The sequence below is a fragment of the Heloderma suspectum genome, chromosome 6 (assembly GCF_057233095.1).
Source record: "Heloderma suspectum isolate Gila_16-S chromosome 6, 16-S_ref, whole genome shotgun sequence".
Classification (NCBI taxonomy): domain Eukaryota; kingdom Metazoa; phylum Chordata; class Lepidosauria; order Squamata; family Helodermatidae; genus Heloderma; species Heloderma suspectum.
In genome coordinates, this window is record NC_139463.1 from 105,276,691 (window position 1) to 105,289,862 (window position 13,172).

At 45.3% G+C, this 13,172-nt stretch overlaps 1 protein-coding gene across 5 annotated transcripts in view; it reads left to right on the forward strand.

The window, feature by feature from the left end:
• STX1B (syntaxin 1B) overlaps window positions 1-13,172 on the forward strand; it is a 95,416-nt gene that overhangs the window by 154 nt on the left and 82,090 nt on the right. For 3 of the 5 annotated variants that reach the window (XM_084806044.1, XM_084806045.1, XM_084806048.1), the window contains exons 2-4: window positions 845-940; window positions 5,118-5,288; window positions 6,574-6,659. In XM_084806044.1, the coding sequence (XP_084662170.1) occupies window positions 898-940; window positions 5,118-5,288; window positions 6,574-6,659 (300 nt within the window). In that variant the 5' untranslated portion in view covers window positions 845-897. The remainder of the gene's footprint in view (window positions 1-844; window positions 941-5,117; window positions 5,289-6,573; window positions 6,660-13,172) is intronic. The other 2 variants (XM_084806047.1, XM_084806046.1) reach the window with 2 other exon arrangements.

Below are 13,172 nucleotides of genomic sequence, written 5' to 3' on the forward strand. Positions count from 1 at the left end.
TACGTCGTCCACGATGCTGGGTTATTGGCAATTTTAAATTTGCACATAGTGGGCCGGGTCCAAATTTAGTCATAGTTGGAGCAGGACCCATTGAAATCTAATAGACTTAAATTTATTTCGAACTATTTAAAATCTTTATATACCACAATTCATTATCAAATCATAAGGTGGTGTGCAAAATGTATTAAAATAATTAAAATAAAATTCAAAGGTAGAAATAGGCAAGTTAGTCATGACTTACTTGTCCTATTCAGGGCAGGTGTTAAAGGTAGGCATACTTGGGCATTTGCTGAGGGCCCACACCCCAGAAGGGGCCCACTGACAAGAGCCCCCGGAGCTGCTCCTTGTTGCCATTGCAACCTGCCTCTTCACTGCCTCTTGCTCTGGCCCAGATGATGGTGGTTGTGAGAAAGAGGAGCAGCAGATGCTCACTGAGGGAGGGGCCCCACTGAGGATATCTTGCTCAAGGGCCTTCCAAAACCCAGAGCCAACACTGGCCCCATAGATTCCAATGAATCTATTTTAAGCCTGACTAAATCTGGATCCAACCCATTGTAAATGAATTAGCATAAGCCAACAAGCAACAGCTTCCCCTTCTCTTCTATGGAAGGTAACAGTGTTATCTCTCTCCCCACCCCTCATCTTTTAACAGTTGCATGACAAACAAATTCAGCAGCAGAAGCTTTTTCTAGTATGTAGATTGCTGTTGGGGGGAAAAGCTTTATCTGATGAATTTCTGACTGTCAGACAGCCATTACAGGAACCTGAGCCAGAAAAAAAGGCAGTCCTGCCTCTGTTTATAAACTGGAAGAGGGTGACTTGTTTTGTTTTGTTTCCCTTTCAGGTCTCAACATGCTACAAATTATGAATAAAGTATGTAGCCACACATAGGATACCATGTACAGTTCTGATCAGCCATCTCCAAAATTATCTCATAGAGGTGGGAGACGTGTTGAAACGGCATCCAAAATGATCAGGGGGTCAGAGCACCTTGTCTTCAAGGAAGGGGCTTCTAGCGCACGGGTGGGAGAAATGCGGGAGACCACAATCCCATGCATGTTGATCTGGGAGTAAGCCCCATTGAAAACAATAGGTCTTCCTTCTGGGTAGACTTGTATAGCATTGTGTTACATAAGAGTGGGGAGGGATATAAGGGAGGATTCTAAAATTATGCGTGGCATGAATAAAGTGGATAGAGAGGATGTTTTTTCCCTCTTTCGAGTTCTCAAGGGTCATCCTATGAATGAGATCGGTTGGCTTGGCAGTAGATTCAGGAGCAGGAGGAAAAATGTATGGTTGCTACTGTTTGTCAAGAGAGCACTATCCTCAGAGAGTGAGCCAGGAGATAAACAGTGTGGCTTCCTGGGATAATTTTGCTGACAAAGAGATAGGGATAGTTGATGCCACTCTTGTTAATTATGTTCTGAAAAAATGGAATGAGAGTATTCTCTATTAGGCTACCAGTCATTATAGCATTATAACGGCTTGGCGCTGTTCAGATGTGTTAGACTACAACTCTCAGAATCCCCCAGCCAGCATAGTCCAGCATATCTGGAGTGTACCAAGTTGAAGAAGGCTGAATGATAGCTATATGTAACCTTTGTATCTGGGGTCCAGAACCTCTTTCAGCTCAGGGCTAAAAGGAGAAGCTTTTGGGGGCCGTGTTGCTGTGGTGGGTGGGGCTGAAGCCAAAAGGGGCACAGTCAAATTACAAAAAGAATAGCAGCATATTGTAGCTTAAAGCTCTTCCTGCCAGTAAGTAAGCCTTAGGAGAAGCATTTCAACCTTTTAGAATGGGGGAAAACTGCAGAAAAGCCATCAAATGATCAGTGGGAAGGGTCAGGGCCAGGGGGAAGAGGCAAGGCCTTTTGGGGAACCCTGGAGGGCCAGATTAGGGCCCCAAGAGACCTGGAGTTAGCCCCCAGGCCTGAGGTTCTGCAGCCCTGCTCTGTTTCCAGAAGCAGAAACCAATTGCTGAGGAGCAACATCAGGAGAAGGCCATTGCCTTTATGACCTGCTTGTGGGCTTTCTGGAGCATCTGGTGGGCTACTTTGGAAATAGGATGCTAAACCAGATGGACCTTTGGACTGATCCAGCACGGCTCTTGCATTCTTACGGAGTAGATGACACAACTTTAAAATTAAAATTCTATCTTTAAAAAAATTACAATAAAATAAAACAGCAGATATAGAGCTAAAAATATTAAAATTCTGTTTTTAAAAAGCCTGGAAAATGAAAAGGTCTGTGCTGAAAAGAGCAGCACAGGCACCAGGCAAGCCTCCCTGGAGAGAGCATGCCATTAATTAGCAATCTGTCTGCAGGGTGGGATCTAAAATCTTGGTGGTGGGATGTGGGCCAAAAAAGAAGCAGTTTGGTTTTAAGCAGAGACACAAAGAGAGTTGGAGAACCAGGAGTTTTAGACAGAGTTGGCAAAACTCTGTCTAAAAGAGTTCCAGCCTCTCTGTTCCAACCTTGGTGTGTGTGTGGATACTCTGTAATCATTCCTCTTTGAAAACCTGATGCAGGATTAGCAGCTGTGCTGCCTGCTTTTGGAGTCTTGCTTGCAGATTTGTAAACAGACAGATTTACAAAGACAGTGTAAGTCCCCAGTGTGCTGTCTCCTGCCTCCATCTCTTTTTCATATCACAAGGAAACAGACCCTGAAAAGAGGTGAACTTCAGCAAGGTACTGCTTCTTGGGGAAGTGAGTCTAGGCACCCTTTTTCTGGGTCACATCTAGGTTTGGGGCGGGGGGGGTTAGTTGTTGCTTTTTGGGTGGTTTTCCTTTGCTGCTATGCAGGTTGAGCGGCTTTGGCTTTCTGTTGCTAGGAGGACCGAGGGAGTTTTGGCAGCTCCAGCCATGCGTCAGGCCAGTCCCTTTGCTGGCTGCCTTGGCAGCATGCCCTGGCTGTCTGTGTCAATAGCACAGCCAGTGACTCAGGACGTTGCAAAGCTCCGTGACGGGAACAGGGATGAATGGAACCCTACAGCTAACACAGGAGGGAAGGGAGGAGGAAGGGAGCAAGAAGCATGGTTCAGACAGGCAGGACAGGAAAATGGCATCTTGCAGCAGGGAACCATCTATCTGCGATGGTGGGCTTAGGCTGCAATCCTAAACACACAAGGAACACAATGGGACTTACTTCTGAGTAACATGCATTGGCTTGTGCTGTTAAGATGGGCAGGGCAGATGGTGTCATGCCTATGTGCCAGCTATGACTGCCCAAAACTGTGGTGCATCTGTGCATGAGGATAAGGGCCAGCCCAAGATTTTGGTGCCTGGGATGAAACATTCCAATTGCGCCCCTGCTGCTGCTGTATTATTATGGGGCACATCCCAGTGGGACGTTTATCTACATAAGCCTCATTGGAACAAACCTGCCGTACTCTTGCACAGATCCAGAGTAATTTCAGTGGGGTTTGCATAGGAGCACTTTCTAGGATAGGGGTGTATGTGTGCGTGTGCACCCTATAGGTCAGCTCTGTCTGGCCCTGTTATTCGCTGCTTCTGCTAGTGGTTAGACTCTGGACGCTATGGTTTCACAGAACCCCCCCCCCCCCCCGCCGCCACCTTTTTGATAGTAATGTGTATTACTTCACTTAGTTGAAAATATGGTAAGCCAGGCTCAAAAAGTTAAATCTCAGAGTGGGGAATGGATGGCATCTTGTCTCTAGTGCACATGCATAATCTGTGCATGATCCCTAAGGTGGCATGCATGGCACAGCCTGCTATTTTACAACCTGCTGCTACTGATGAATTTACTGAACTGCTGATAACCTTGTGTGGGACAATTAGATTTTGTTTCCTAGTATATCTTTAACCAAAAGAACAAAACACGGTCTTGACGTTTAAATATGTAGAAGACACACAATTTGCGAAATCACTCTGTATTTTGATCCTTTTCCTTTTCTATTGTTCACCGCTCAGGAATCTTATTAGAGACAGAGCGGTATATAAATTCTGTAAACAAACAAAAGAAATAAGTGAATGCAGTATAAAACACACAAAGTACAGCATTCAGTACCAGTGAGGTGGGGGCAAATATGACAATTGAGGTGTTATAGCTTCTCCTTATTTCCGGTGGTACAGTTACATAATTTTAGACCTTGGGCTTCATGGTCTTACTTGGGGGGACAGAGCAATACAGATTGCCATCTGTTTAGGTGTTAACAAGTAGGAGGGAGCAATCCTGTGGTCCCTGGTCCAATGTCCCAGGGACCATAGGATTGTTCAGAGTCCCCCTTCTGCAGTCGGAGATAGTGCTCAGACCTCAGAAGGAGAAGTTGGAGATCCGACCCCCTTCTCCCGTCCCCTTGCAGCTGGTGCAGAAAGAACCATGCAGGCTGCCCTCCAAGGTTGGAAAAGCAACCCTGGAGGAGGAGGAAAGCAGGTGCTCTGGTGGGCAGGGAAGGGAGGATACTGGAGAGACCAGGACACAAGTTACCCTTCCCCCCACTCTCCAAAATGCCCTTGCAAGATCGTCTAGCAAAATCTGCAGGGAGGGAGGACAGGGAGGCAAAGATCACCTCTGCTGCTCCTCCTGCTCTGCATTGGATGATCAGATGCCTCCAAGTTTGGGGGCTTCTGATCATCAAGGGTGCAATTGATAGGATTTCACCCTCACTTCTCTTACTTCAAAATGTGGTAGGCCAGCCAGGGGAGGCTGGTGGCTCCGAGGTCAGTGGGTTTCTGTCAGAACTGAATCCGCTCTGGGTTTCTGTCAGAACTGAAGGACCGTGGATAGCTCATTTAGAGTTCTGACTGAGAACCGGAGCAGATTCACCACCCCGCTGAGATCGGAGCCACCAGCCTCCACTGAAGCCAACCCTGCTGCATTTGGATGCCCTCCTGCTCATTCTTCTGAGTGGGGCCCTGGACGTCTGCCCCAAAGGGCTCCCCTCGTGGCACCAATGCTTATTTCTGTCTGTGAAACATTGTGAAACATTGAAAGGGAAGCCATGCCACCTTTAATTCCCCCCAAATCTGCTGCCTGAGACTGATTATCTTGTTGCTCCGTAATCATGGGAGCCTCCTTCCTCTGTCCGACTGCAATCCTTCTGCATAGATTGTGCATTTTTGGCACCCAGCCTTAAGCTGTGCTGCTCTTTAATTTTCAGGAAATGATTCCTGGCAAGTTGAGAAGCGTGACACATTTTCTCTCGGCAGTGGATCCCTCCTGCCAACTGGGGTGATCAGGAAGCCTGAATGTGCTGACTTCTCACAGATGAAAAAAGTCATGACCCATCCTCTCCTCCACCCTGCACCCCCAAAATCACAAGAGTTGCCAGGTTTGAAACCAGAATACACTGGGGAGGGTGGCAGTGGTCTTTGAATTGACCTTGTGATCTGAAAAGGGCATGAGGACATGTTGCCACCGCAGTTTTAAACTCGGCATCATACTCGAGGCAACCAGAAACTTTCTTTTAAGTGAAAGCTTCTGAATGTGTTTGTTTTGTTTTTTTAAAGTATGTTTATGGGATTCATTTACTATGAAGCAAACTTGGATCCCAGCCCCCCCCCGAAGGCTCTCCGGATGAAGGCTGCCAGGTCTCCTAAGGCTCAGACCTTGAGCATCAGGAGTGGAGCTTAGTGGTGCCTGGTGAGGGCAGAAGGTTGCTCACATCTGACAATTCAGGGGAAGAGGGGAAGAGTCCGCTGCCTCAGAGACAGAGCCTACTGGAAATGGGGCAGAGTGTAGCAAAAGACATCCAGCCCTCATCTTGAGGATTTTCTTCTCCTCTTCCGCAGAGACCCTGAGAAGGAGGCTGAAGTCCAGAAACTTTGGGCCAAAGCTGCCTCCATTGTAGGCGTGTCTCCATTTTATCCTCACAACAGCCCTGTTATGTAGCTTCGGCCTAGAGACAGTCACTTTCCAAATGCCAGGGCTGGCCCTGCCTTTAGGCAGAGTGAGATTCTGAGGGGTGGCAATGTGTTGGAGGACAGAGTGGCATGTGGCCCACCCTAAACCCCCTAGGCTACCTGGCTGCCCTCAGGAATAGTAGCGGCAGTTGATGTTGGAGTAAGATTCAACTGCCGGTCTGCGAAGCACCTTGGATAGCTCCTTTAGAGTTCTGACTGAAACCTGGAGCAGATCCACTGCCCCACTGACATTCGAGCCACCAGCCTCCACTGCATAGAACGGCAGGAGGCCATCAGGCAGCAAATGTCTTCTGTCAGCCCTGCAAAAGGCCACTGGCAGAATGAACCAGGTCTTGCCACTCCAAGCCCAACATTGCTCACTATGCCAGGTTTGCAAGGAGCCCCTTTGCTTGGCAAAGAAGCTTTTGTGAGTCAGAAGGCAGTTGAGGGTGTTTTCCTTTCCTTTCCTTCTGGTGGTTGATGTGCTGTACGTTCATTTCTTTATTTATGCATGTAGAATATAAGCATGCATAGATAGCAGGCAGCTAACAGTTCTTGTGAACTGGTGACCTTTGCAGGCTTGCTTGGAAAGCTGCGCTACAGTGACTGTACTATGCTGGTTCTCATAGTCTGCATAACATATGCCAGCCACCCAGCTCTAGGCAAAGCTTTAAAAATGTTTTATTTATAGCTTACTTTCGTTTTAAATTACAGTCCTGTGGGTTACAAATAACAACATACCCCAAGAAAAAGGATCCAGAATTAGAAAACCAGAAAAGGAGAAAAAGACATCGGTTCAAGTAAGTTGGGATCAGAAAAGGGACAATGCAAAATGGAGGTGGTGGATCATAAAGATATGAAAGAGGGGGAAGGGTGTGAGATTGAGAGAGAAGGATTCTGGTCAGCCAGTCATAGTACGCGAGGGCCAATCTGTGGAAAGCCCTCATAGCAGTTCTGAAAGTGGGCCATTGGCCTGTCTTGTGGTCCTGGTCATTGCTCCCCCCATACAATAACCAGGGTTGGGAGGGGGAGATTTGGCCTAGGAAACAGCCACTGCTGATCCCTAGTACATAGTGTACCTCCTTCATTCTTGTGCTGTGATTCTGCTTAACTTGATTTTGTCAGTCCACGTCGTTTGGGATCAGGGAAGAAACCATGGAAGGGAGAGAGTGTGAGAATCCCATGGACTGGAAATGGGAAGATGGGGAAAGGAAGTGGAATTGCAGGAGGGGCTGTAGGTCAGTGGAAGAGGACACGCTTTGCATGCGCAAGGAGCAGGGCTCAATTCCCAAAATCCCTAGTTTAAAACAGATCTCAGATAACAGGCCAGGCAAGGACCCCCACCACCTGAAACCCTAGGTGGCATTCCTGACCACTGGCCATGCTGCCTGAGGCTGATGGGAGTTGATGTCCAAAATATCTGGAGGGCACCAGGTTGGAGAAGGCTGTCCTAAAGCAGCAAAGTCACTTTAGGTCTGCAAAGAGCGCTAAAGAAAAAAGCATTGCTTGTTTTTGAATTTTTCCCAAAATTTCCACAAAAAATGGAAACACAGTTTTTTTCCCATAGCTTCAAAATTCCCAGAAATTTTACATCTCTATCTCTAACTGGCAGTGGTTCTCTAAGGCAGGGGTGGGCAGAAGGTAGATCTCCAGATGTGTTGGACTCCAGCTCCCAGAAGCCCCTGCCAGCATGGAATGATGTCCAAAACATCTGGAGTTCTACTTTCTGCCCACCACTGCTCTGGGGTAGCCTTCCCCAACCTGGTGCCCTCCAGTTGTGTTGGGCTACAAGTCCCAGCCAGGGAATGCTGGGAGTTGTAGTCCAACACATCTGGAGGGCACCAGGTTGGGGAAGGTTGCTTTAGGAACATAAAGCAGCCTTCATGTCTGTAAAGTTAGATTATGTATAACTTGGTATGCTCATAAAATTATCATTATATTTAAAAACTTTAAAAAGTAAACTCAGTAAATTTGTAATCATTGTCAGAATAAACCATACTTTAAAATTTAATATACCAAACATGATAATTTTATGAGCAACCAAGTTATGCATTACATATTTTAGGTTCCTATTTTAAGTCTGACCAGAAGGAACTTCAGCATGTAGTTCCTGAAACATCTGAATGATCCTAGAAGCCAGAAGAAGCAGGAGGAACTGGAGGCAGAGGAAGGCTGGTGTATTGCATCTCTTCCTGTTTGTGAGGAAGTTCCTAAACCTGTTCCTGTTTATTCTGGTGGCAGCAGTTAACTGTTTTATAGCTGAGACAGCATTCCCTAGCAGTAAGGTCTAACTGAGAACTTTATTAAAATCTTTGACAGTGAGTTCCATAGACCCAAGCTTCAGAGATAATTTTTTAAAAAGAAACAGGAGGGATAACCCATATTCTGTTCTGGCTCATCTGGTGACAGTGGTGGGATAACCTACGGTCTTTTTTCACATTTGGATTTTAGATTAGAACTACATTATATGACTGCTACAGCATCTACCCAGAACAAGCCCAGAAACACAGGGCTCTATAGAACAAACTCCAAACGGTCAAGAATGTACATTTTCTTCCATATTATGATATGGTTACTCCACTCACATGTTGGAAACTGTGCACAACTTGGAGCAACCTAAATGTCTATCTGTAAAACATACATTAGATTAATAATTTTAATATGAAATGGAAGAAATAAGTATGCTGGGAATCTTACAGAGAAGATTAAATAGTATTTCCCCCATGGCTTCATTATTTCCAGAGATTTTACATCTCTAGTCATTCTATAAAAGTATTCTTATTACATAGTTTTAGAAATCATTCACAGGGAGTAAAGGCTGGGTAACAATATATAAACACCTTTATATAATAATTATATTATTTATTATATATAATCATAATAATAATCATTATTATTGTTATTCATAATCCAAAGCTGTTCAATGTTCCCAATTTTTCATAAAACACATGAATGGTCGGGGGGGGGGGGCAGAAAAAAGCACAGCTTTTTCTTGAATTTTTGTTTTTTTCCCTAGTCCTTCACATCTCTAGTCAGAGTAAACATTTGGGGGCCAGAGAGACCCATGTTGTGACTCAGTATTTATTTATTCTTTATTTACTAACAGTATTTTACAGGCCACCCTATAAAAGAATTCTCAGGGCAGTTCACCAGAAGAAACAAAACCATTCAAAATTCAATAGGAAGAAAATAAATGATACTAAAAAGATAATACAATGTAAATACATGAGTTGCAGACAGTACAAACAGCAAGGGGGAGCAATCCTTTGGCCCCTAGACAGCATCTCAGGCACCGTAGAATATTTCGGATTCCCAGATCAGAGGTCGGAGACAGTGCACTGACCTTGGGTCTGGGAATCCGCATTCCCCTCCCCTCCCTGCCATGCCAGCTGCCTCTTCAAGGTTGCAAAAGCGGCCTCGGAGAGGGGGTAAAGGGGGTGTTTCTGTGGGCAGGGAGGGGAGGGGCCTGGTTACACTGTATCCCCAGCCCTCTCCAGCCTCCTTCCCTCCCACTCTGCAGTGCTCCAGCTAGACAGGTGAAAAAGCCCGTCTCGCTAAAATGCAGAGCGGGAGGCATGGTGGAGGCGACGATCGCCTCCACCATCCCTCCTGCTCTGCATCGGGTACTCAGAAGCCTCCAAGTCTGGAGGCTTACAAGCATAGAGGGCCCAGCTGATAGGGTTGCACCCTTAATGTGTATCAGACACTAATTTAAATGGAGGGTCACCCAGAGAAGAGGTTCAGATAAACTGACTTGTAGCAGTCTTCTGTAATGTTTATTTTTTTAAAAAAATAACTTGTTTTATTACTTACCAAAGCAAAACCGTTGAGTTTTCACTAGCCTATGCAATGCATGTAACATTAGGATTCCATTTATCCTTAACCCTGTGTGTATATCTTCTAATTATGAAGGATGTAATTCCTGAAAACTATTCTGATCTTCTTTTGCATTCTCAATGGCAGTCAGTGTTACCTATGCTAAATGTTGGAAGACCTGTCCTGAACTTCCCCTCAAAAAGAGTGATTGGTGAAAGTTTGGGAGACTGTACCAGTTCAGAAGTAAGAGAAATCCATGATTTCCTGCAAGATGGATGAGCCAGAGCGAGTCTCAGGCTTGCATGCTTCTGCTTCTTCTTTTATGCTTGCAAGGAGAAATTTGCAAAAAGCAACTGCAGTTCTTGTGATGTCCTGATTCAGGAAATGTGATTTGTTTAAATGGTAGTCAATGAACAAACTAGAATCTAAAACCATGTTTGATCCTTTTCAATGTGTACATTGTAGTTGTTGGAATTTTTTGGTGAGGTTTATTATTGATTAGTCTTCAGGCGTTGTATATTTGGATATTATCCCATGTATGGTATGTATATGTATAGATATGTGTGTGTGTACTCTTTACAATAAAATGTATAAAAGACTATTGTATGCATCTGGCGTGGGTTGGTCCATGAAGTCATGAAGAATCGGAAGCAACTGACCAAATAAACAACAAAATGCATCTTAGAGTTCAATGGATTAATTATAGTTGTTGGGTGCTCTTTAGCACTTGCTGGTTGTTTCCTTCTCTTTGGAGCCAGGTGTGGCAGTGGGGGGCAAGGTGGAGGGCAGAACCAGTGACTAGCTGCAGTAATGGACTGGATGAAGGCTAATAAACCGAAGCTCAGTCCAGACAAGACAGCGGCACAGTTGGAGGATGGTTCATCAGGACGGATGGAAGGGATTCACTGAAGGATCAGATTCATAGCTTGCAGCGGGGGCGGGGGTACTCTTTGATCCATCGTTGTCACTAGAGGCTGAAGTAGTTCGGACCTTGGTACCTGATGGAATGCCTCCTTCCATATGTGCCCTTAGGTCATCTTCAGAAACTCTTCTCCATAGGCCCCCTCAATCAGCATTTCAGAGGGAGGCCCTGAGAGAGAAGGCTTTCTCAGCTTTGGAATGCTGTCCCTAGGGAAACCCACCTGGCACCTATGTTAGTATGTTTTCCATTTTCACCCCTGTGGTTTGGTTTTAACTCCTGTTCCTGCCATCTCATTTAGCGTTTGTAATCTATGGTGTATTTTATGGTATTATGCTGGTATGTGTCCGCTGGACTTTTTATCTGTGCTGGTTTTTAATTATTTGTGGGTTTTATTGTATATTGTTGTGTTTTAATCTGCACAGCACCCAGAGATATTTTGTCTATGAGGCATCTAAGAAATTTAAGAAATAAACTTTGATTTAAACAAATAGTAGTTCCCTGGGTTCAGACATCACAAGGAAATGTGATTTGTTTAAATTCAGAAGCAAAAGCTTCCAGTCTCTTCCTTGCTGGTGCAAAGGAGGAAGAAAAGGTAGGTGTGCGTGTGTGCGCGTGCGCGTGCGGGGTGCAAGCTAGAGTCTCACTGTGGCCTTTCACATAGTGGGAAACAATGGTTTCCTATTATGTTTGAATGAAGCCAAATTGATGATATTAACTCTCTTTTGAAAATCTTTTTTTTTAAAAAGACTTTGGGTTGGATCCAGATTTACATTTAATCAACTGCATTTAATCAACTTCCCTGCTCTCTCCTTCCCCTAGCAGCCCCTTGAAAATGTTACTCAGAGAGTCAGGGCTTCTCCATACTGGGCTTATATCATGCAACCAAGATTAGTTACACATGGAAGTTTGTGGGTCCTTTATGTGATGTCGCCAACCTCCAGGGCCCCTCCCGCAGTTTATGACCTTTATCCTGCCTTTTTAAAGTGTGGGGAAAGTCCTTTTTTTTTCTAGGAAGCACTTACTGTGTATTTCTGTAATGGCGCTATAACAGCAGCGCCATCTAGTGGCTGTAAAATGAAACATATAGAACTTGCGAAGAAATAAAAACAGCACCTGTCAGCCTGTGTAAAGGAGCCAATCTTAATCCCACAAAGAATGAGGAAGCAGAAGCCTCAGTAAGGATTTGGGATTTTAGCCTCATGTGGTGAAACCCCTAGAAGACCCTAATGAAGGGGACTAGCTGTGGGGTGGGGTAGCGGGAGGAAGGAATCCCCAAAATTGGGGCAGAAGGACCTTTTGCAAACAGAACCCTTCCTCTTGTGAAAGTCCCTTTCTTTCATTGAAGGCAGATCCTGGATACAACCCAGTGAATGTACTTTGTCAGCCAATTCATTATACATTATATAAGACCTAGGTATGAAGTAGAGCCTGGATTTTTATTTTGCAACTGACATAATTGATACAACTACAGGTTTATGTGTTACGTAGATTACATATTTTTTTTCATCCATCTTATCTATGATGTTATCCTTCTGTGTCCTTTTTTAAGCATAATACTTAAATAAAAGAAACAAAACGTTTAACTACCCTGTAAGCATGGTTGAGTGGGTTACCTTCTAGTAGCTACATTTCAAGTAGCAGCTGGCAGGTGTTGTTGCTGGAAGCTTGTAAACGCCCCTTGCTCGCTGCCCTAGGGTCTGCTTCCTGGTCTAGTTCAGCCATTGCCCCGCACCTGTTGAGAACAGATTCCAGGGCTGAGCCCTAGCAAAGCCTTCGCCTCTGCTGAGCAATTCAGCGGACTTTCTTTCTCCAGCCCCTTTCTCAATTTGCTGGCTTGTTTTCACGCGCAACCCTCTTCATTGTGTCGCCCTCCCATTTGCACGCCTAAGTGCACACAATTATGCAACCAGCAACCTTTCTCCCCCCCTCCCCAATTTCACAGGTAAACCCATGTAGATAATTCACGCTATGTGTTTTTAGTTCTCCCAGCAGGGGGCAGTGCTGCGTTCTCTCATGCAGCAGGGATACATCAGAGACAGGAACACTTCTTGATCAGAGAGCATAATCTCACAAGCACACTCACAAGCGCATACCAGCAGCACAAGTCCCCTGGTATGCCAGCAAAACACACTTGAGTGGGCACGCATTTTGGCTTCTGCCACCCCTCAGGTTCCCTGCATATGAGCAAATATGATCAGATGGTCAAGGAATAGTACTGGTGGCATTCTTGAATGCATTGGGGTTCTCTGTGTGCTTCCAGAGTTGTCAATCAGTGTGCCGGCGAGTGAGGTGCTAGAATGCGGACAGGGCAGGATGGAGTGTACCATTTCAGATTCTCGGCGATGGATTCTGGCTTTGGATTCTTCGCCATGTGCAAAAATCCCTGCAGGCAGACAGCTAGCACAGCATGGAGCAAGGCTTGACCTCAGTTCTTTGCCTGCTGTGCTGGTTTTCTATATGCAAGGTGTTCTTGATGTAAAGAAGCATTAAAAAATGTGGGCAACCATCTGCCTGAAGTGGTGCAGTTTATTCTTCCGCCTCATCACACGATCACCTCATTCTGCTGTGTGTGTAG